This window comes from Leuciscus leuciscus, assembly GCF_965113295.1.
Source record: "Leuciscus leuciscus genome assembly, chromosome: 1".
Lineage (NCBI taxonomy): Eukaryota > Metazoa > Chordata > Actinopteri > Cypriniformes > Leuciscidae > Leuciscus > Leuciscus leuciscus.
Window position 1 is genome coordinate 24,028,126 of NC_138725.1, and position 25,458 is coordinate 24,053,583.

The 25,458-nt window shown below is 38.6% G+C and overlaps 1 protein-coding gene across 2 annotated transcripts in view; it reads right to left on the minus strand.

Moving 5' to 3' along the window:
* Positions 1-1,121: 1,121 nt before the first annotated feature.
* The window catches only part of LOC309498863 (uncharacterized protein), a 149,665-nt gene continuing 125,328 nt past the window's right edge, over positions 1,122-25,458 (minus strand). Inside the window, exons 2-4 of one of the 2 annotated variants that reach the window (XM_082169813.1) lie at positions 13,269-14,204; positions 9,245-9,556; positions 1,122-3,523 (exon numbers count right to left, since the gene is read on the minus strand). In XM_082169813.1, coding sequence (XP_082025939.1) covers positions 3,360-3,523; positions 9,245-9,556; positions 13,269-14,204 — 1,412 coding nt within the window. In that variant the 3' untranslated portion in view covers positions 1,122-3,359. Of the gene's footprint in view, positions 3,524-4,798; positions 7,423-9,244; positions 9,557-13,268; positions 14,205-25,458 lie in introns of those variants that run through there. The other variant, XM_082169812.1, reaches the window with a different exon arrangement.

Consider the following 25,458-nt stretch of genomic DNA (forward strand, 5'->3'; position numbering starts at 1 on the left):
CATTTGCAAAATCAAATGAATAAATAATAAACAGGTTTCTTCACCTTAGGGCTGCACGATTATGACAAAAATCATAATTGCCGATTATTCCCTTGGAATTGTAATTGCGATTTTATTAATTATGATTATCAAAATTTACATTGAATATATAAAAAAATGTGTATACATGTGTTATAATTTGCCTATATATGGAGAGAGAATATTATTAGGCAAATTATAACACGTTTACACAAAATTTGTTAACACACACACAAGTACTGCCCCCCTTTACTTAACATAAATTGTAAGAATATGACTAATAGTAAAGACTAGTACTAATATAAATAAACATTAGGCCTATGCTAAAGCTATTAAATAGCAGTCCCCCAAACTAGTTTTTGTTAATACAATGTTGGTATGAGCCACCACAGTCATTTAAAAATATAAAAAATAACACAAAGAAAAATAGTGGCATTTTGGGGTTAATATGGAAACGACAGTTACCATGGTGAATACACAATACTAACAAGAACTGTTAAAGAAACATGGAACTGCTCCTGGTGAATAGAATGAAAATCATACCTGCATTACTTTTATTTCGTGTAATTTACAACGTAACGGCGCTGCATGCTCGTTGTTTCTTTTGCACTTTATAGAGGCGATTACAGCGCGCGCCGCCGCATTTGCGCGTGCAATTGAGTGTGCGCTACAACTACAGTATAACGGCTGACAGGACAAGAAAGTCAGTTTTTCTGAGGTGAAAGACTTTATTTCATGTTATAACATAACATGCTCTAAACACGCACGCAACGTGGAAAAGGAGGGGCGGGGGCGCGGGGAGCAGTGCAGAGAGCTCCGGGTCAGCAGCTGCTTGGAGCAAGGATGAGGATCACAGCGCAAATTTGAACTATATCGATATCGATATGGTCTAATTCCATATCGCATTTAAAAAATATATCGATATATTCTTTATATCGATATATCGCCCAGCCCTAATCTCAAGTCAACATAACTTTTTTTTTTTTTTTTTTTGAGAACAGATATTTACTCGTATTACTCGTATAATACTCGTACTCTGCAAAAGTGCTTTATCCGTACCGGATACTCGTTTCAGCCGAGTATCCGGCTCAACTCTACTCGATTTCAATATATGAGAGATACTCATTTTGTATTGAATGCTATTTATTCCATATCTATTCTAGATTATATGAAACATTATTATTCTAATGTAAAGACAACAAACACAATTTAGTGTATAAAAACAAAAATCACAGGACAGGTTTCACTTTTGGAGGCTGACTCCATTTATTATCAAAACAAAAATAAATGACAGATTAGGTGGGTGCGGGCGAGGGTGAACCTCGCGCCGGGCTGTAGAGCGCGGGCTCGTCAGGCAGCGACCACTCGAGGCCGAGGCCTTACGGCCTACACTGTCCTCGTCAGCGTCCTCACCGTTAGGTCCACCAAACCTAGCTCCTGGAGCAAATTGTGAAACTCCTGAAACCCTCCGGAGGGTCTGGTGGACACGAGTACAGCGACGATGTCCCCTTCGCCGCTGTTTCTGCTCTCCAGAGCATATACGAGCGGTGACTCTCTCGATTAATGCTAATGCTAATGCTCGATAAACATCTAAAAAGATGGCTGCCAAAACTTTCACCTCTGACGCGCGTAAATTTCGCTTCAAACTTTTTTTTTTACGCGCGTTAGACACGCGAATTAACACAAAGTGGTCAAGCGTCAAATTAGACGCGGCAGGCGCGAATTTGACGCGCTATTCGCGTCCGGTGTGAACGCAGCATAACAGTTCTCACTCCAAACATCGAGACAATCACACAAACGAACACAAAATCGCTCAGGTCTGAATGAACTCAACATATTCTCCTCATGCTAAGTATTTAGCTGTATTTGTTCCTGTATATTTTAATCATGTAAAGCAACAAAGTAACAAATTTGATCTGCCAAAGATGTGAAAAGAGAACAAATAAAATGGCAGGAGCAAAACTTGAGATCGATTCCCATCAATTCCCCTCACAGATCTCAAACTTTGGCTTTTGTCTTGACATTCAGTAACATTTCTCACTCCAAACATCGAGACAATCACACAAACGAACACACAATCGCTCAGGTCTGAATGAACTATTCTCCTCATGCTCGCTGCTGCTGCACTAAATGTTTATTTCAGTAGGAAGACGCCAGCAAAGACTATGGAAGTAAAATAATGTCAAATGTTTTTGAAATAAAAAAGCCTGTTGAATTGCACTACTTGAAAAAAAAATAGGCATTGCATTAACCATGTTTGCATTTTAATGCATTGTATTTTTAGGGCTTGCATTTTTATGGGCTGAAATTCAACATGGTTGAATATTTAAGCAGTGCATATTTCAATTAAAAACATTTCAAACACATTTTCATTATTAAAAATTCAATAATCCATATTCACCTTTCATATTTCACTTCCAAAATATTCAAACTGTTTAAAAATACAACCTATAATATTCAACAGGCAATTTTCGGTCCATTTTATTTTGCTTTGCAAATTCGCTTCCACAAATTCAGTGGTTCAAATTCGACAGTAAATTCAACATTGACGTCCAGGAACTGCAGGAAAAGCAGTAGATTGCCGAGCATACTCTCCATCTGCTGTTTGTCGACCTCGCCAGCAGGAGGTGCAAAAGCGCGTGTTGTTGACGAAGACCAGCAACAGTTAGAGCAAGCCATTCATTCATAAAATGAAAATGATTATCTGTGTCAGTATATATGTGGAAAAGATGATAAACACACAAAAGCTGTGTTTATGTTTCATTCAATAACTTCATTGTTAGCCTACTTTCCCTTTGTAGCCTACATGTTATCAGCCGGGATTATAATCGGTTTTCCTCAATACCTCATACTCAAGGATTCCCCTTCCGTCGGGACAAAACGCTTAATGTAGCTTTATGGACTAATACAGTGATATGTGTGAGTGTGAACTCTCATGTGACGTTTAAGAGATGATTTGTGTCTGAAACTAGTTCTGCAGTGAAAACACGTGGAGTTTTTCTTCAGTGTGGATCCTCAAGTATGTATTTTCTCATGTTTATGTAAATTTTGCCGCAGTGAAAAACTCTTTCCACACACAGAACATGAATGTGGCTTCTCCTTCGTATGAACTGTCTGGTGTCTCTTCAGGTTTATTATTATTATTAATAATTTCTCATTTCTCCATTTTCTTATTTTCTCCAGTATGAACTCTCATGTGAATCTCAAGACTTCTTTTGGTAGTGAAACTCTTTCCACACTGATCACATGAGAACGGTTTCTCTCCAGTGTGAACTCTCATGTGAATGTTAAGATTATGTTTGGTTGTGAAACTCTTTCCACACTGAGTGCAGGTGAAAGATTTATTGGCTCTTCTTTTCTTTAAAAAATATATTTTTAGTCTTTGAGTGACTCAAAAGTTTTTCTCCAGGTTTGACATGATGTTCCTCCTTCACTTCACTCAGTTCTTCACTCTCCTCCTTCACTTCACTCAGTTCTTCAATCTCCCCCTTCACTTCCATCAGGTCTGAAATGAAAGAAAAAGGTTTCATTTCATTTTCAGGAAAATAATTTGAAGAGAGAAATATGAAAGTGAGCCCTGATATAATAGCAGAAAGCAACAAATGCCATTGTCGTTGGCAAATCGGTGCTCGTTCACGACAGTGACAATGACGCAATCACAGCTTTTGAACTTTCCTAGAAGAAGATGCAACGAGGCAAGATGAATGTAGAGCTGCTGGTCTACTTGCTATCTGAACACAAATAACTTTATGACAAACGCCACAGCTACAATCAAAATCTGTTAGTAAAAAGTGTGTGAATGGTTTTGGCAAGCATGTAAATACTGGATATCTTCTTCTGTGTGGCAAGCGAGTGTCAAATGCATTAAAGTTAATAATTACTTAAAACAAAAATTTTAAGTCACTGAAATAAGGTCATATAGTGTTGGGGAAAGTTACTTTGAAAATAAATGCATTACAATGTTGCGTTGCTCCCTTTAAAAGTAACTAATTGCGTTACTTTGTTACTTTTTAAGAACAGTAATGCATTATGTTACTTTAGCATTACTTTTTCTCACCTGGGCTGGGCTTGCTTGTTTTTTGTTTAGTTTTTTTTATAACAAAAAAGTTATATTTTGGTAAAATGTAAAGACCCTTTCGAACCAAAATTGAAATAAGCCTAAGGAAATGCACATTCACGTTAGAGATGCGCGGTTGGCGGTTACAGCCGCAGACTTGGATGACGTGACGAAAAATAATATTTTAATTATATTCGGCGAATGGCGGTTAAACCAGTCAAATGATTGGTTAGGCTTTCATATGAATAGATATGAATACTTTCATATCTATACAGTGCGCGTAGAGGAGCTCAAGGAGTTTTGTGACTTTGTACAGCTGGACTATCAGAAATTACTGCAGCATGGTAGCACACGTTTCCCCTCTCTTGGTCCAGCTCTTGGAACGAATTCTACACCTTTTTGATGGTCTACGTGCATACTTTCCTTCTCAAGAAAAGTGCCCAAAGTTTCTAAGAGACACATTCAGCAACTCTTGCACAAAACTTTGGCTTGGATTTGCACTTAAGCAAACTGCAGCTTTCCATCGTGCACTGGAGACAGTAGAGCAAGACAATATATCTGCCACAGAAGTGGCTTTGCACATTTATGATCTGAGAAGTGGCTTTGCACATTTATGATCTGAGAAATGACTTGCAGGCCAGGCTGGAGGAATAATTTATTCCCTCTGACATCAAAACACAGTTAGACACCCTTGTTGAAGCTGGTGACATAAAAGCTGATGATATTTATTGTGCAGTGAGAAGCTTTTACTCAGCATCAGTGGATTACCTTGATAATTGGAGCTGCTCACTGGAGAATACAAAAGAACTAGGGTGGGTCCTACTGAGAATGAAGAGACATTCAGAGCCGCCTCAGCAACTTCTACTCAAGAATACCTGCTCTCACATCGGTTGACGAAACCATGCTCTTTGATGAGTGGGCCTGTGCTAAAAACATTGTCACTTGTCACATCACTGAGTGGAACAAAAACAAGGTGGCTGTGTCTGATAGATGGACAGACATGTTTAGTGAGATGGGGAGCAAGTCACTCAACTTTGGAGTCTTATCTTTGGCTGTGGAGTTTGTTTTATGCCTGCCTGGTACATCTGCACCTGTGGAGCGTGTGTTCATGGACGGATGAAAAATCTCGACTGAGTGTAACAACAATGAAGGCAATGCTTTTCGTACGAATTCATTTTGGACTGGACTGCTCCGCATTTTATGATAAACTCTTGAAAGACTAGCGCACGCTGGCAAAAATTGGTTCCAGTGAAAAATACAAAACGGCAACAGTCAAGTCAAGTCAAGTCAAGTTTATTTGTATAGCGCTTTTCACAATACAGATTGTATCAAAGCAGCTTCACAGTATTAAATTAAAATAGTACAACAAAGTTTGTTTCAAGAGGAATTTATTGATTGATAAAATAAAATTAATTATCCCCAAAATATCCCCAACTGAGCAAGCCAAAGGCAACAGTGGCAAGGAACCGAAAAACTCCATCAAGTGACCTAATGGTGTCCTAAAACTCCATCAGGTGACCTAATGGAGAGAAAAAAAAAACCCTGGGAGAACCCAGGCTCAGTCGGGGGCCAGTTCTCCTCTGGCATTTATGAGCTAGAGGCCGGATTGTAGTTTGAACTGTAGGATTATATGAATGCCTGGCTGAAGAGATGCGACTTTAATCTAGTTTTAAACTGGGAGAGCGAGTCTGAGCAACGAACAGTATCAGGAAGACTGTTCCAGAGTTTTGGAGCCAAATGTGAAAACGCTCTCCCTCCTTTGATGGTTCTGGATATCCTAGGTATGACCAAAAGCCTTGAATTTAGTGATCTTAAAGAGCGCGATGGATTATAGGGCGATAGAAGATCAACAGTGAATGATGCTGTTGCACCATCTTGTTCTCACTGATCTGCAATTTTACGTAAGTCTACATTTATTTTTTTGCATAGCTAACAATATTATTAAGTGCAAATACTTATATGTGTGCAGTGGGTGTTGTGGGTCTGTGGGTTCTGTGTCTGTCCCGTATTCCTATCTTATAGTAAATCTATCTTGTGTGCCAGTTATCTCGAAACTCTTAAAAACCTTATTACCTTTTGTTTTACTTATCTGGAAATGAGACATTTGTACCAGTCGCACTGAGACATTTCAAATGATACCAAACATGCATAATACTCAATGATAATTATTCACATTAAACCTATGGAAAACCTAAATTAAACCTATATTTTTGGGTGAATTCAGGTGATCTTAGCATGAGAGAGAAAAAGTGGGGGATGAGGAGAAGGAATGTAGATTAGGATGATTTGGAGGTGATACTTTCGTCTCGATAGTGCACAAGGGTGAGTTCAAATGTTAATTTCCAGAGGGGTCATTTGTCCTCTCAGGGCCTCAAGTAGACTGCCTGGCATTCATCTAATTTCTCAAGTCTTACAACTGAAACACACACCGCCGTGTCTTTTCTGCTGTAATATTAAGAATGAATCTTCTCCTTTGTGTGAATCTTCAGGTGTTTCTTCAGGACTGAAGCCCAATTAAACTGTTTACTGCACTGATCACAGATACATGGTCTTTCTTCAGAATGAGAAGCTGATGTGATTTCAGAGTGAAAGCCTGAGCCGCTTCTTCCCAGTGTGAACTCTCATGTGACGCTTAAGAGATGATTTGTGTCTGAAACTAGTTCTGCAGTGAACACACGTGGGGTTTTTCTTCAGTGTGGATCCTCAAGTATGTATTTTCTCATGTTTATGTAAATTTTGCAGCAGTGAAAAACTCTTTCCACACACAGAACATGAATGTGGCTTCTCCTTCATATGAACTGTCAGGTGTCTCTTCAGGCTTGATGATTCATTAAATGTTTTGTCACATTGATCACACGTGAACGGCTTCTCTCCGGTGTGGATCCTCATGTGAACATCAAGATGATGTTTGTATGTGAAACGGTTTCCACACTGAACACACATATGTGGCTTTTCTCCAGTGTGGATTTTCATGTGTCTCTTAAGGCATGTTGATTGTGCGAAACTCTTCCCACACTGATCACATGTGTGTGTTTTTTCTCCAGTGTGGATACTCTTGTGTTCCTTCAGATGTGTTTTTTGTATGAAACTCTTCCCACAGTGATCACATGTGAACGGCTTCTCTCCAGTGTGAACTCTCATGTGAATGTCAAGATTATGTTTGGCTGTGTAACTTTTTCCACACTGAGTGCAGGTGAAAGATTTATTGGCTCTTCCTTTCTTTACAAGTGTATTTTTAGTCTTTGAGCGACTCAAAGTTTTTTCTCCAGGTTTGACATGATGTTTCTCTTCCACTTCACTCAGCGCTTCACTCTCCTCCTTCACTTCACTCAGTTCTTCACTCAGGTCTGAAATTAAAGAAAAAGGTTTCATTTCATTTTCAGCAAAATAATATGAAGAGAGAAATATGAAAGTGAGCCCTGATGTAATAGCAGAAAGTATTACGTAAGTAAGATTATTTTCAAGGCATTTCTGAAGTGAGAACTATTAAACATATTTGATTAATGACATAATTATCTAATGTAATATTAACATTTTATATTGACAAAAAAAATTATATCTCGATATGTCTCGAGTCTGTTTTGTTTGGTACAGGCCTGTCATGGATAAATAAATATAAAAATAAAACCACCAGTAGGTGGCGACAAGTCCATGTCTTAATGAGTGATTAATTGAATCATTCTGTGATTCATGACTCTCTGTGGTCATTAAAAATCCCATGGCATTTCTCGTAAAGAGTAGGGGTGTAACCCCGGTGTCCTGGCCACATTCCACTCATTGGCCCTTACCAATCATGGCCTCCTAATAATCCCCTTACATTGAATTGGCTCTATCACTCTCTCTCCTCTCACCTATAGCTGGTGTGTGGGTGAGCGCACTGGCGCCGTTGTACTGTGGCTTGCCGTCGCTTCATCCAAGTGGATGCTGCACACTGGTGGTGGTTGAGGAGAGATCCCCTGATATGATTGTAAAGCGCTTTGGGTGTACAGTAGTACATATGAAAGCGCTATATATAAATGCCTCATTCTATTCTATTCTATTCATTCAAACGATTTGTTCATAATGACTGATTCATTTGGAAATGAAGCAAGTGGATAGGCTTGTTCGACTTCATGCAGCTCTGCGCAGATCGATCGCAATCACAGCTTTCGACATTCCCCTATTCATTTCAATTACCCCACACTAAACTCACCGCATGCTTTAAGCCTCAGGACGATTATCAACCGGCGCTTATCGCCAGCATTTTTCGAGATGTTTTTGGATGCGTCTTTGTGTTCATACCCAAGTGATGTTCAATGGCAATGCGCCAAGTGAACGTGCAATTTTACTCCCTGACTGTAGATGGCGCTTAAAAGAAATACCTCGGTAAACAAGGTGGTGCTGCGCAACTTGGCGTCCTTTTGTCACGAAGCGTTAAACGTCAGTGAAAAGCGTGCGCGATAATCGTCCTGGTGTGCACGGGCCTTTAGGATGTCTATTATAACTCAATGGGGACAGAGGAGGAGCCAACGCCATCTTAAGACCAATTAGTTCAAATTCGTATGATTTGTCTAAACCCCAGTGATGGGTAGGTTTAGGGGTGGGGTCAGGGGTACGTCATTCGTACGAATTCATAGGATTTTGGCAACTCGTAAAATATGTACGATTTAGCAAAAATCGTTCGAATTCGTACAAATTAGCCACCTCACAAAATTCGTACGAATTGCCGTGAGATCGGGTTGGAGGAGCACCTCCCGCTGTAATTTTACACTGTTGGACAAGTCTTACGTTAGAAAAACTAGTGTTTTTTTAAGTATTAAAACTAAGCATTGCATACTCAAACGAAATGCCCCTGATGTGAATGTAGGACACCAGAAACACAAGCTCAAGTGAGTTTATCTCTGTTCCAAAGATCAAGTTTGACCTGCAAATTCGAATCAAGTGTAGATGTGTGACCAATAGAAAATCGATTCGTCACAATGTGACCTCTGAACTGAATTAAAGGAAAGAAAACTTTTTGCTGCAAAGTGGAGTAGATTGTACATTTTGATTTATTATTATCAGTAATATGTTTGTTTTTTTGTTTTTTTTATAATCCGCAAAATGTGATGTCAAATCACGATCATTGCAGTTATGCAAAAAAAACAAAAAAAAAACATGAAACATCATGAATAATGCTGTGATTCACACCTGACTCCCGCATCTTCCCAGTGTGAACTCTCGTGTGATGCCTAAGAGTTGGCTTGAGTCTGAAACTAGATCCGCACTGATCACATGAGGGCAGCTTTTTTGAATGACTCAAAGGTTTTTCTCCAGGTTTGACATGATGTTTCCCCTCCACTTCACTGAGTTCTTCACTCTCCTCCTTCACTTCACTCAGTTCTTCACTCTCCTCCTTCACTTCACTCAGTTCTTCACTCTCCTCCTTCACTTCACTCAGTTCTTCACTCTCCTCCTTCACTTCACTCAGTTCTTCACTCTCCTCCTTCACTTCACTCAGGTCTGAAATGAAAGAAAAACGTTTCATTTCATTTTCAGCAAAATAATTCGAAGAGAGAAATATGAAAGTGAGCCCTGATGTAATAGCAGAAAGTACAAATAGAAAACTGCTATAAAATATTATTGATAATTCTGGTGTGTTTTCATAAATTAATTGCATGAATGAGGTACATTGATATTTAAATGATTATTTTCAAGGTATTATAGGCACAAATCACGTTTCTGAGACGTGAACTATGAGAACTATTAAATATATTTGATTAAGGACATAATTATCTAATGTAATATTAACATTTATATAATACTGCCTAGGGGTGTGCAATATTGACAAAAAAAATTATATCTCGATATTTGTTAGGATTTTTTCGATAACAATAATGAAACAATATTTTGCTGAGTCTGTTTTGTTCGGTACAGGCCTGTCATGGATAAATAAATATGAAAATAAAACCACCAGTAGGTGGCGGCAAGTCCATGTCTAAATGAGTGATTAATTGAATCATTCGTTCAAATGATTTTTTCATAATTACTGATTCATTTAGAAATGAAGCAAGTGGATAGGCTTGTTTGACTTCATGCAGCTCTGCACAGATCGATCGGTGTCTGGCTTGGCGCAGGGCATGCCGGTTAGAAATGTTGTCCGACTTGAGACAGCGCCGACTCCACGCGACTGTGACCCACCTTCAACTTCACTAATTACAAGTTCACACTGCATGATTTTAAGCCAGATTTTCTTTCGCCAACATGTTTTGCGAAATCGCCAACAAATGCCATTGTTGTTGGCAAGTCGGTGCTCGTTCACGACAGTGACAATGACGCAATCACGGCTTTCGAACTTTCCCCCATTCGTTTTAATTACCCCACACGAAGTAAGTAGATGAAGAAGAAGATGCAACGAGGCAAGATGAATGTCGAGCTGCTGGTCTCTTTGGTATCTGAACACAAAGAACTTTATGACAAACGCCACAGCTACAACAAAAATCTGTCCTTCTGTCCTGCTCCTTCTTCTTAAGGAACTTTCAATGACCTCAAGGTTGAAATCTCTTCCAACCACAGAGAACTGAGATTTTACCTATAAAAATACATAAAATCATCCCAGAACAATTCTCGATGGACTTATAATCAAACATCATGCAACTACATAATTCTATATTGTGTCTGCAACCTATATATGTGCATCTAATGTGCTTAGATGCCATATAATTCATGTAATTGTTATAACTATTAGGTGTTTGAATGAAAGTATGTCGTGTTTCCTATCAATTTGAGTGTATGCTCTTAACTCAAACGATGGCTTGATTGAAATCTGTGTAAAATGTTTTGTATTCTTATAATAGTAATAATGTCTAAACTGTGGCCTCTTTTCTCTCTGCTAGTGCTGGAGAGTAAGGGGATCACAGATAACGCATGATTTACGATGAGAAGTGAATAAAATGCCCCCTCCTAAATAAAGCCAGTGTCTAATTGGTCAGATCTCTCCTAGGAGGTTGGACAAACATTTGAGTTTAAAATCTTAGACCCGAACATAGCTTTGTCTCAAGAGTTATCAACAAAAGAAAAAGTGCGCAAAGGGAGATGAAGAGATAACCAGACAGACTAGCAACTATGTAGACGCGCAGAGACGAAAGAACCCAAATTAAGACTCAGAAGAACATGGGTTAAAACAGCTTCATTCAAGCCATCTAACTACTCTCGTCTAGAGGTCGACCGATAGTGGATTTTACCGATAACGATAGCTAGGTTGGGCCATACTTGCCGATAACCGATTAATCAACCGATAGTTTTTAAAATTGATACTGGATAAAAACAAACATAACACTCCAAGTAAAACAGTGCTGAACTTTATTATAAAAATAATGAAACTGTATTGAACCATGAAAACATGCTAAATGAAATAAATATATAATATGAATAAATATTGAAGTCAGTAAAAGACATTCATTCAAACTGAAACAAAAAGTAATACTCTAAATAACAAATAAAACCAGTTACATTCAAAATGTAACTATTAAACTGTTATTTTTCAAGCCAACTTAATGAATAAAAAAGTAACAAAATTTGATCGGTATAATATTTGAGCAATACAATTGCACCTTGATCATTCATGTTAGTTTGATAGTGCATTAACTATGGTTAACAAATAAAAACCTTAATTTAAAAATGTATTAGTACATGTTAATTAACAAATAATGAACAATCCTTATACAGAAGTTATTAACCTTAGTTAATGTTACATATGGAATTTTATTGTAAGTGTTATCATTTCATATAAATCCAAACAGTCATGCTTAAATATCTACAATGCCAGAGCATTGAAATGACATAAATATTAAATGTATAGTCTCACACTTTTGCTTCTATTTTATAAACACTTGATGATTATCTAATCAAAATAACAAAACATGTATTAAAGTGATGACGAAAAAATTACCGAAATCGAATGCTTTTCTGATTTGTTTATGTTTCTGTCGGCTGTATAAACATATCAGTTTGCTATCTTACGTCTCTAGCTTTAAATATGCAACTTCTCTGCATATTAAATGCATAAAAGTGACCAGCTCGATATAAACTAATGCTAATAGATGGTAACTAATAGATGGTAACAATTGTGACATTAAACATTCGGGTCGGACTTTTTATTTTTGTCAGTGTTTTAACCGCTTGAGGTACTACTAATGTTAGCGTCCTCTCAGCCTCGAAGGCAAACAAACATACTGTTGTGCTGTTCTTTCTCTACTAATGCAGCATTTAGTCAACAAATGAATCACTTTATAATGATATGACAAAATGTACTGTATACATAGGCTACCTTTTAGCTGTCGATGTCAGCGCTCTCCAAGCAGTGCTCTCAGTGCAGCACGCAGCATCACGTGTCGAAATAAACAACACGAGGCATCAGCGATAGTTTTTATTACACCTCTAGAGGCCGCTCTTGTACTGCACGATGCCAGCAGACCCTTCTCAGCTCTCTCTTACTGTGTAATGAATGACAGCGCGCGCTTCTCAGCCGCTCCAGCAACAGACGCAACCAGGAAAAACTATCGGTATGTATTTTTGCCGATAACGATAGTTCCACCAATCAACTATCGGTGCCGATTAATCGGCAAAACCGATAAATCGGTCGACCTCTACTCTCGTCTCAATTTTCTTTCTTTTCTTAGTTTTCCTTTCTTTTCCGTTGTGAGTCTCTGTTCTAAGTTAAGTTTTGTGGCAAAGTTTCGATCCACTGCAAAGATGCTTGTGCTTGTGTTTGTGTTAGATATTAGTTTTATGTGTTAGAATAACCAATAAAGTCTTATTTGTATTTTAAAGAGAAGTGTTACTTGTGTTATGTGCTTACGAATTTAATGTCTTAAACTGCTGATCTAAGTTACCTTGCTAATAAATAGTGTTTCACTATAGTTTGGATATTTATATCCGCTGCAGAGCTTATAGTTACGGCCAGTTCAAATGAACCCTGAACGAGTCATTTGCTCGGTTGTAATAAGTGATTCTTTCGAATTTCCTATAAATTAATTAATAATTCCTTTGAGCTAAATTGACCTGTCAGAATCACACAAATACATTACACGTGTTTACAGTAAATTTTGCAGCCAAAAATTACAGCCATTTTGGATACCAGTGTTTTTTGCTAGTTTCAGCTCGACGCATTTATCATTTTCACGTCCTGCTCCACGTTGTTTAAATAGCAAATGAATAATAATGTGATTCACACCTGACTCCCGCCTCTTCCCAGTGTGAACTCTCGTGTGATGCCTAAGAGTTGGTTTGTGTCTGAAAGTAGATCCGCACTGATCACATGAGGGCAGCTTCTTTCCTGTGTGGTTCCTCTCATGTATTTTCAGACTTGATAAATGACGGAATCTCGTGTCACAGTGTGAACACTTGTAAGGTTTTTCTCCAGTGTGAATTCTCTGGTGTTGTTTTAAAAGGCTCGCTGTAATGAAAGTCTTCTCACACTCAAAGCACATGTGTTCTCTCACACCAGTGTGGATTTTCTGATGCGCGTGTAAATATGTCAGCAGTGAAAAACTCTTTCCACACACAGAACATGAATGTGGCTTCTCCTTCGTATGAACTGCCAGGTGTCTCTTCAGGCTTGATGATCCATGAAATTGTTTGCCGCATTGATCACATGTGAGTGGCTTCTCTCCGGTGTGAACTCTCATGTGATCATGAAGATTACTTTTGCATCTGAAACGGTTTCCACACTGAACACACATATGTGGCTTTTCTCCAGTGTGGATCCTCATGTGACTCTTAAGGTTTGATGATTGTGTGAAACTCTTCCCACACTGATCACATCTAAATGGCTTCTCTCCAGTGTGAACTCTCATGTGACACTCAAGTTTATGTTTGGTTGTGAAACTCTTTCCACACGGAGTGCAGGTGAAAGATTTCTTGGCTCTTCTTTTCTTTAAAAGTGTATTTTTAGTCTTTGAGCGACTCAAAGGTTTTTCTCCAGGTTTGACATGATGTTTCTCCTCCCCTTCACTCAGTTCTTCACTCTCCTCCTTCACTTCACTCAGTTCTTCACTCTCCTCCTTCACTTCACTCAGTTCTTCACTCTCCTCCTTCACTTCACTCAGTTCTTCACTCTCCTCCTTCACTTCACTCAGTTCTTCACTCTCCTCCTTCACTTCCATCAGGTCTGAAATCAAAGAAAAGGTTTAATTTCATTTTCAGCACAGAAAAATAATTTGAAGAGAGAAATATGAAAGTGAGCCCTGATGTAATAACAGAAAGTACTAGTAGGCAACTGCTATAAAATATTATCAGAATTCTGGTGTGTTTTCATAAATGAATTGCATGAATGTGGTACATTGATCTTTCAATTATTATTTTCAAGGAATTTCTGAAGTGAGAACTATTAAATATTGACAAAAAATATTATATCTCGATATTTGTTAGGATTATTTCAATGACAATAATGAAACAATATTTTGCTGAGTCTGTTTTGTTCGGTACGGGCCTGTCATGGATAAATAAATATGAAAATAAAACCACCAGTAGGTGGCGGCAAGTCCATTCTAAATGAGTGATTAATTGAATCATTCATTCAAACGATTTGTTCATAATGACGGATTCATTTAGAAATGAAGCAAGTGGATAGGCTTGTTCGACTTCATGCAGCTCTGTCTGGCTTGGAGCAGGGCATGCCGGTTAGAAATGTTGTCCGACTTGAGACAGCGCCGACTCCACATGGCTGTGACGTATGCCATCAAAGTACATTTTTCCATACCTAAGCGATGTTCAATGGCGATGCACCAAGTGAACATGCAAATTCACTCTCTGACAGTAGATGGCACTTATTGAAAAACAGAAATACCTCGGTAAACAAGGTGGTGCTGCGCAACTTTACGCATCTGACACGTGCTTGTCACACAGAAGAAGAAGAGAGCCAATATTTACATGCTTGCCAAAACCATTCACACACTTTTTGCTAACAGATTTTTGTTGTAGCTGTGGCGTTTGTCATAAAGTTCTTTGTGTTCAGATACCAAAGAGACCAGCAGCTCTACATTCATCTTGCCTCGTTGCATCTTCATCTACTTACTTCCTCTACTTCTATCAATGTGTGCTCGGCAAGACCGTTTTGTGCTTGAGCGCCACCAAGTACTGTGACTTCAGAAGCATCAGGCACGTAAACAAAATCACTGATCTCATTGGTCGGCCAGCTAACGCGGCGCATCAAACCAAAAAAAGGAATCCATGGCGTTTTTTTAATTTATTACGCTTTTACGCCTGGCGATCTGCGGTAACGCAGACTCAAATTGGTAGACGTCAACGAAAAGCGCAACTCATGACCAATTTAAACAAATTCATTTGATAAGTCTAAACCCCAGTGATGGGTTGGTTTAGGGGCGGGGTCAGGGGTACGTCATTCGTATGAATTCATAGGAATTAGCCACCTCGTAAAATTCGTCCGAATTGCCGTGAGATCGGGTTGGAGGAGCGCCCCCGCCCACTGTAACTTTACACTGTGGGACAGTCGTACTTTAGAAAAACTAGTGATTTATAAAGTTGTAATGTCACATTTTGTAATATTTCCGTTGTTTTATTATTCTAATATGGATTTTCTCTTTTTTTTTTTTTTGCGTTTTTTGTGTTGTGTACTCAAAAAAACAGGCACTGAAAGATGATTTATTGTAAGTATCACTTGGCATTATCGTGTAATGAGACTTTATTTTATTTCCGTCCCCAGAAATTGCGGATGTCAGGGTGGGACATTCAGTGCATCTGGATTTTTCCTAAGTCATTTCTTTCATTTCCTTTAATAAAATCCTGAATTTTGGCACATAACATTTATTTTGGTGTGTCTTCTACAAAATACTACTACTAACACTGAAAGTATAATTCCCTTAATCCACCACGATGCAATGGAAACATTTACTAACGTTCGTTACACTTTCTGTCCAAGCAGTTACGCACGTTAAACTATGATTCTAAAGGAAGCAGAGATATAATTTTTCCATGTAATTCTATCAGTAGCAAAACGATAAAAACATCTTGTGTGGGTTAAATTCTCATATGCGTTGCTACATGATAAATTGTTAATAAATCGGGATAAAACAGGGGCCGAGATTTTCTGTCCAAAAATCATAACGCTCGTACATTTTATTCTGACGCTGAATTTCCATCTCCTAATGTCTCAACGGTTCTCATGTCAGAAATAAGATTGTCTAGGTCACGGTCGCTCTGCGTGGGAGGAAGAGTTAACAGGATTTCACGGATTTCGACGAATGTGGGTAAGTTTGTGGATTCTGTCCAAAAGGTTACGAACGTTAAAATGATACGAACGTGGTCAACTTTGGCTAAGTAAACATTAAATAGTATCATTGTGGTGAGAAAGGATTAAAGAGTGTGCAAGTCGGATGATTGCGAGTGGTTTCGGACCGAAAGCGGCGTTCATCGTGAAAGAGCATGAATGGTGGTTTTATACATTTTGACAGATTCTGCACATCTTGTTCGTAAATTAGACGAAAATTGTCAGTCTGTCCAACTTCGAACGTTGTTTTCTGCGTATTTTTGACTCAATAAGCTGTTCATGAAAGTCAACATCGTCAATGACATTTTTCCGTTTTTTTATTTATTTTTTTATGATGATTTTTTTTTTTTTTTTTTTTATGTTCGTAAGAATATAGCTTAGGCTGTCGAAGTGTATACACGTTAATAGTGCATTAACACAATCTCACTTATGCCATTAGAATAAACTGTCGGTGTAAATCACATAGGTTTTTAAACAACAGTGAACTGGGCATGTTAAGGAAATGGTATTATTTTGTGTTACAGAGGCAATTTTGCAGGATTGTTTAATTTTTAAACATTAAATTTGCCGTCCATGTTACACACGTTATAACTTTTCACATTTGCAGGAGTTCCTTTGTCTTCTACATTTGGCAAATCAATTTGAAAAATATACCTGTGGTATTTGTTAGTAATTTTGCTGGCTTTCAGTTTATGAACATACCAGACTCAAAAATGCACATTTAAGTTTATAGAACAGATAATATTAGATGGCCACCCTGCCTGCATGGAAGTCATATTACCAGTTTTGTGAACCATACACAACGCATGACTCATAACTATACCAAATTAGGAACAAAGCAAAACATGAACTGGGATTCAACCAGAATTTTATTAAACTGAATTAGATAAAGTACACTTTATGCTTGAACTTACACTGTTTTTCCGTCCATGTTACATACGTTAAATTTTACATCAACTCAACTTTGATCAAAGTTTACTAGTTTACCATTGCCAGATTTATCCTGCCTTTCACACAGCTGTACCCCAGGTTTTCTCAGGATGTTAACCTGAGGACAATGCCTTTCTCCATGAAGATTGATTTTGCAGGCTGTTGTCCTTGCAGTTAGGCCTAAACTGTGGAATCGCCCAATTATACATGTACAGATAATTTCACTCACCGAGCCTATCACATGAGGCAAACATCTATACATTCTTAAATGTCCGCACCAGTGAGCGCGTTGAGCCGTTTAGTGAAACTGATGCATATCTATCTAACGGCAGATGAAGGAAAACAGTAAATCTTCATTATGAGTCCTAATCATAAATACAGTGCATGTTCACAATAACAGTTTAAATAAATAAAATAATGATTTAAACTATGTTTTACTTATGATATAAATAGTTAGATTAAATATGCTAAATATTCTCATTAATGGAGTTAAACACTTAAATTACATGAAATCAATACCAAGAAGTTACACACACACAAAAAAAATTATATTCAATAGGCTAAATATTTGTAGTGGATGCGATGCTTTTTAACACTTTTCCTCTGGCATGTTGTGTTTTAATGTTTTAACTACAGAGAGAATTGCTTATGATAACAGCAGATTGTCTGAGAAAATATTTTCTTGCCAATAATGCACAACAAGGCCTGCCTATCTGTTTACTATCTGAATACTATTTGGCCAGTGGAAAAGATTGATAAAAACTTTATCTGAAATATATTTTACAACATTTTATTTATTTATTCAAAACCAAGGCAAGGATAGGCTACCAAATGATTTTTAGCAATGTAATGTGACGACACATCCGTATCTCATATTTTCCTAATGTCTTGTACTGTAAAATGTGGTATCACGTGGATGAATACGTTAGCCTCATAGCATAATTGCCTAAGTCATATTTCAATGTCTTTAGAAAACAAGGAAAAACAAAAAATGACTTAGGCAATTATGCTATGAGGCTAACAATATGCAAATGATATTTACATCGGCGTTGTAATCTCCACGTATGCTTATTTCAGTAATTGACAACATGAATTTATTTTACATGCTTAATACAACCAATGTAAACACTATGCCAGAATTATAATGAACATTATACACATAGCTGTACAAATCAACAAAACAATACCGCTATGTCACATGCAGTCTCCTCCACACAGCACACAGATCTCAAGCTCCTGTTAGCAGATAAACATACAGACAACCCTGTACCCTGTAGACCAGCAGGTGGAAACATGTCTACTTTAAAGCTTGCAAAAAGTCTGTTTACAAGATTTATATTTAATTGACACATTAACTGCATGTTCACAACCTCAAAACTAACATTTAAACATGCATAAAACAAGGTTTGCATCGTCCAAAAACCGAAATAAGTGTTCAAAACTGACGTGCAAAATAATACATTACCTCCTCTCAGCTTGCCTAGCGCAGACTGAAAGAAGCGCATGAATGACGACACAAGGCCTGCGACCTCTTAAAGTGACAGTACAGGTATTAACACCATGGTCTGAATACAACATTCAAGCATAAATCTTGGCAATAAAACACATCTTAAACATATAGAAAGCAATGTTCATCAGGATTTGGTGACATTTCAACCATAAAAGTAAAGATATAATTTCAACCCGGTTACACGTGTGCACAATATTTTGCTGACTGGGATTTATAAAGGGAATTTTGCGAAGGTTCTGGCGTATGTACGGTTTTATAAGTCTGAATATTTTTTGCCGTACACCATTTTTGGCTTTCGGGCGGCGCACGTACAATTTTAGTAAGGATCCTACGCACAGTTTTATAAACGAGACCCCTGGGCTGGGCTTGCTTGTTTTTTGTTTTGTTTTTTATAACAAAAAAAGTTATATTTTGGGAAAATGTAAAGACTCTTTCGAACCAAAACTGAAATAGACCTTTCTCACAACTTCCCTATTTGTGACCGGAAATACGCAATCGTCGTGGTAATCTTCTTCCGCACCGGTCAGAACAAAAGGTGCAAGCAACGAGCAAGAGTTATTGAGAGGATTGTAGCGTACCAGGCTGTTTTTGTTATTCACAAAAGCAGCCATATCTATCGGTTTCATACCGTGAAACATCATGAATAATGCTGTGATTCACACCTGAGGAGACAAAGACCCTCCGCTGGGAATATCAATGAGGAATGAGGGAACTATTGAGAATGAATGTGAGGAGACCTAATGATTGAATGTTTTGTTTGTAGTTGTTTGAAATCATTCTAATATGATGATGTGATGCTCAAATATTTATGATTATTATCAATGTGGAAAAAAGTTGTGTATGTTTTATTTTCTGGATTTTTTGATGAACGGAAAGTTCAAAAGAACAACATTTATCATAAAAAAATACGTTTTGTAACATTATAAATGTCTTCACTGTCACTTTTCATAAGGCATCCTTGCTGAATAAAAGTATTAATTTCTTTACAAAAACAAAACAAAACCTTTGGACGGTAGTTTATAATGTTACAAAAGCTTTCCATTTCAGATAAATGCTGTTGTTTTGAACTTTCTATTCATCAAAGAATCCTGAAAACTTTTTCACAACTGTTTCCAACATTGATAATAATCATAAATGTTTCTTGAACAGAAAATCGTCATGCTTGAATGATTTCTGAAGGATCATGTGACACTAAAGACTGGAGTAATGATTTACATCACAGAAATAAATGGCATTTAAAAAAATATATCCAAATACAAAACAATTATTTTAAATTGTACAAATATTTCACAATATTACTGTTTCTAAGAAATTGTATCCACAGTACAATTATCACATTAACGATAATGAAACTATATTGAGAAATGTCCAATATCACTTATCACTCACCTGTCTGAAGATCTTCCAGATCACCACCAACTTTTTAATAAAGAACTGTTAAGTTTACCTCTGTGTCTCCTGAAAATTCTTCATCTGGCTTCTCACTTGGACACAGACTACTTACCCACTATATTCACTGTTGTGGATATACATAAGCTCCCTCGTTGAACACCAGCGATCTCCTTAATTGAATTCCAGCGACCTCCTTCGTTGAACTCCTGCAATCTCTTTCGTTGAACAAATCCCTTTGACCTCCTTCGTTGAACTCCTGCAATCTCTTTCGTTGAACAAATCCCTTTGACCTCCTTCGTTGAACATCCCTTTGAACAACCTCCATCGCCAAACTCCTGAGTCCTCCATCGCCAAACTCCTGCGACCTCCATCGCCAAACTCCTGCAACCTCCATCGCCAAACTCCTGAGTCCTCCGTCGTCGAACTCCTGCGACCTCCATCGCCGAACTCCTGCGACCTCCATCGCCGAACTCCTGCGATCTCCATCGTCGAACTCCTGCGACCTCCATCGTCGAACTCCTGCGACCTCCATCGCCGAACTCCTGCGATCTCCTTTGTCGAACATCCCTTTGAACAACCTCCATCGCCAAACTCCTGAGTCCTCCATCGCCAAACTCCTGCAACCTCCATCGCCAAACTCCTGAGTCCTCCATCGCCAAACTCCTGCGACCTCCATCGCCGAACTCCTGCGACCTCCATCGCCGAACTCCTGCGACCTCCATCGTCGAACTCCTGCGACCTCCATCGTCGAACTCCTGCGACCTCCATCGCCGAACTCCTGCGACCTCCATCGCCGAACTCCTGCGACCTCCATCGTCGAACTCCTGCGACCTCCATCGCCGAACTCCTGCGACCTCCATCGCCAAACTCCTGAGTCCTCCATCGCCAAACTCCTGCAACCTCCATCGCCAAACTCCTGAGTCCTCCATCGCCAAACTCCTGCGACCTCCATCGCCAAACTCCTGAGTCCTCCATCGCCAAACTCCTTGAGTCCTCCATCGCCAAACTCCTGAGTCCTCCATCGCCAAACTCCTGAGTCCTCCATCGCCAAACTTCTGCGACCTCCATCGCCGAACTCCTGCGATCTCCTTTGTCGAACTCCCTCTCATGGTAACAAAACCCTATATACTTACCTGAATATTACTTGTGTCCTCCAACATATATTCAGTGTGGAATCCTCCCATTCATCTGCAACAGAGAAAACCAGCCACATAATCTCATCACTTGAAGTATCAGTAATCTCTCAATACTCAATACTCAATCTCTCAATACTACTTGCATAGAGTTTACATTTTGGGGTGAACTAATCCTTTAATTAAAGCCTATTTGAATTGACTTCATTTTAAGGGGTATGATTACCACAAGCATTGTGTACTTTATAAAGTAATCAAATAAGGACTGCCTGATGCCAGTGGGAAAGACTATAGGTCCAGTTGATGGAACTGGCAGTGTTAGCGTTGAGCCCTGCTGCAATTTTTTAATGTGTGAATATTGTATCTGTGTATGTGGAATTCATGTGGAACTCTTTCAAACTCTTTGTAGAAGCAAATGGGCAAGTGGCCTCAACTTCTTCAGAGGGTCAGGAACCTTGTGTTTCACTCCCTGTACTTATCCTGCCAGAAGGATTTTCACCCAGTGCCACACAAATTTCCCCACTCCCTTCTGAACGACAAACTTCCTCAAACTAAAACAAGTCCTGGATCAGCAGCTTCCAAGTTCCATGGGACAAAATGCCAGCACGACTGTTACAGGCAATGGAAAAAGGTTGCTTGGCTCACCCAGAGGACAGAAGGGTACTGATTAGAGTTGTTGTTGAAGCAATGCTACACACTGCAAAAACCCCAGTAAAGCAATCTGTACAGAAGTGGCCAGAGTAATTGTATGCAAGTACCCTGGGACTTTTGCTGATAAGACTGGAGAAGGTGAGCAGCTGGGGTGTGGTTATTATTCACTGTTCAGACAGCTTAAAACCAGAGTTGAGCACATAAATAGAGACAATGTCAGTAATCGAATCCGACAGACTAAGAAAAGGTCCAGTGATGACAGCAGTGGTAATGATGCTGCCATAAAAAGAAGCAGAACAGATGTGGATAGTTATGGGTGTACAAAATGGCAACCCACTAATCTTCCACAAGGAGAAACAGCAGAATCATTGGAAGACAAGAGAAAGATCTTGGTAACCATCTTCAAGTCAGAAGGACCTACAGCTGTTGAGAAAATGGACGTAGAGAGGAATATGGAATTGACCTATATTTATCAGAGGCACATGATAAATACTTGGCCCCCTCCCAGTCTGTGTGAAGTTGAGGAGCAATGGCCGTTTCTCTTCACTAAAAGAGGTCTCTGCAGTCATTTTCATATGCTCACTGATATTGATATTGACACACGCCTCCATGAAGCTTTCCTCACCAAGGGCAGTGAACTTTTTCCTAAATCAAAGACTAAAATGGAGCCAGTACATCCAGGCTTTGCTACGGGCATGAAAGCATGAACAACCATCAGGTCCCTATCGCTGCCATTCTTCTTTTAATGAAATACTTTCAAGAGAAAGAGGACCACATCTTCATCTTGACAGATGTAAAAGTTCTTTCTTTACATTTTTTACACCATCACTCTAAGTTGAAATCTGTTTTATTTATTTTTTAAATAGAAATTATTTGCAATATCTGAGAATCTTTTCTTTTTTTTTCTTTCAGCCAACCTCAACCAAGATGTCGGTTGAGCAGGAGATGACATTGCCTACCACACCACGGGTGATCATGCTAGGTATGAGAAATAATTGTTGAGAATTCTATTACAAGAAACAATTTAGCTGAAGATGCCTTTGTTTTAGGGAGTAGTCTGCTGTTTGCAACCCACTGGATGGTCAGCATTGAGGGGAAGGTTTTCTATGAAGCTAACCAACTTAATAACTTTGCCAGTGCTTTCGCTGTTTTTTTCGGCTCCTGCACATTATGCCCAAAGCACACCCATGACTCATTAAGAGAATAGGGACAACCCTTTTAGACCATGCTCCTGGCGAAGACCATTTTTCCTGTCGTTAAACTAGAAAAAGAGAATTCGGACACGCCCTAAGTGCACCTGCTGCACTTAAGACCATGCGCTTAGACCGTTAAAATAGGGCCAAATATCTGATTGATGTTAATCTTATTACTAGTCTTCCCCACTAGATGTCATCCTGTTATTTACGGCGAAAACCCTGTCATCCAAGTCAAGTCAAGTCAATACAGATTGTTTCAAAGCAGCTTTACAGTGAAAATAGGAAAGTCAAAGGACAGATACTGTTTTGGCTTTACAGCAACTCTATAAAAAGTTATTGTTCCAGCTAGGGGTGTCGCAATATACCGGTGTTGACGGTAATCGTGATATTCAAAGCATGAAATATCGACATCGTGTTAATTTAGAGTGTGACAATATACCGGTATTGGCGATAACCACATGTTTAAAATGAAAAGGACTTTTATGATAACATGACACGTAAATACTCCAGCGCCAGTACCTGGTTGACCTCTCAGGTGGCAGTATTGCACCCGCTGACACCTGTCAAATAAGAAGACGACGCAGCGCTCGTCCGCGCCCGCGCAGCTAGAGTGGAACCTATTTTTTACAGTCTATGAGTGGAACACTCTGTCCACACCCGAAAAAAGTAAGCTCGCCAGTATTAAGGACAGAGTTCTTCGGCTTCAAAGAAAACAGCACCTTAAAGGTGGTCGCACACCGGACGAGAAGCGCAGCGCCACGTCTTTAAAATTCGAACATATTCTCTGAGTGTACACACACCGGCGGCTGCGACGCCCAGCAACGGCTCAGGACCATGTTCAAAATCCTGCCGCGACACAGAGCGTCATTTACATCGTTTTATATTAACTTTACATTATATTTGTCTCAAATCATCGTAAATGATTTTACCCTGTGCTGCAATATACATTTAATTTTACATTAATTTACAGAAATCAGCTGCTTGAATGAAAATTGCTGATGTTATCGGATTTTCAGGTGATATTCTCAATTCATTCAGTTAACGGACGCTCTGAGGTAAAGTGTTCAGATCACAGACTCAGCAACTATTATTTAATTGTACAGTGTAATCATAACATAGTACAGACATTCTCTCAATTCCATAATGTCCTTAAACAATGATATTGCTGGCCATAAACTGAGACGCGCGTGCGTGTGCGATACCTCGAGTTGTCGACGCGACGCGGAAACGTGACATTAACTGTTAACAGGGGGTTTCTGTGTTCATATATTAATAAAGGGTGATTATTAAAATTAAGAACCCCGTTTTCTTTACTCATCTTATTTTTGTATTTGTATTTGCACTTGATTTTTTTATTCAAATCTGCTATCTGCATGCCTTTATTGGCGCCGGTGCAACAATAGGTTTAAGAGCTTTTCAGTTCTTCATGAAACCTTCAGACAGTGTTTTGCTTCAGTTTGAAACCAGATAAACTTCACATGCTTGTCTTCCTTCACAAGAATTTGCCATAGATTGAGTACGCAAGAAGTAAAAAATGCATGTGCCTTGTCTATCAGTATCCTTATGTTTGTTGGGTAAAAAAGAAAAACTATATAAACAAAGTAAAAATGAATTTGACTGATAACTACCCGAAATAGATTCTATAGATATCGCGATATATCGATATCGTGAATTCTTTTGGCCACAATAACCGTGGTGTGAAAAATCGAACATCGTGACAGCCCTAGTTCCAGCTAAAGTAAGGCCCGGTTCCGGCTGACCTAATCTATGCAGCCTAACATTTAATTTAATTTAATTCAGCGTGAAAGACATTCCAGACAGATGAAGTGTTGCATGGTCATAATAAGCATAATAATAATAATAATAATAATAATAATAATGCCAATATAAGCATTCAAGCAAAAGAGAACTTGTGCGCTGTGTGAGAAGTTTTGTGCGCACATCCAAAGCGACAGCAGCATGCAAATAATAAAAGGAATTCTCTTTCATGACTCCCTGCACTTAAACGGACAAATTCACAGAAATCTATCTTAAAATGCAAAAAGGAGATTAAAATGTAAACATAGTCGGTTATGGCTTAAGTAAACAGTAGAGAAAGAATGCATGTGTATCATTATATTGGATCCGTGCATCCGCGCTCTTAAAGTGACACCAGCCTAATATTCCTGCTGCTGTCTGTATTTGTAATTGTATGACTGTTTGCTTGTTTTTAATTATCTTTGAAATTTATATTAGTTAGTAGTTTTAGCTGTGGTATCGAAATTGTAATCGAGAATTTCACTGGTATCTAAAATTTTGGTGTCATAACCAGAGTTTCCGCTAGA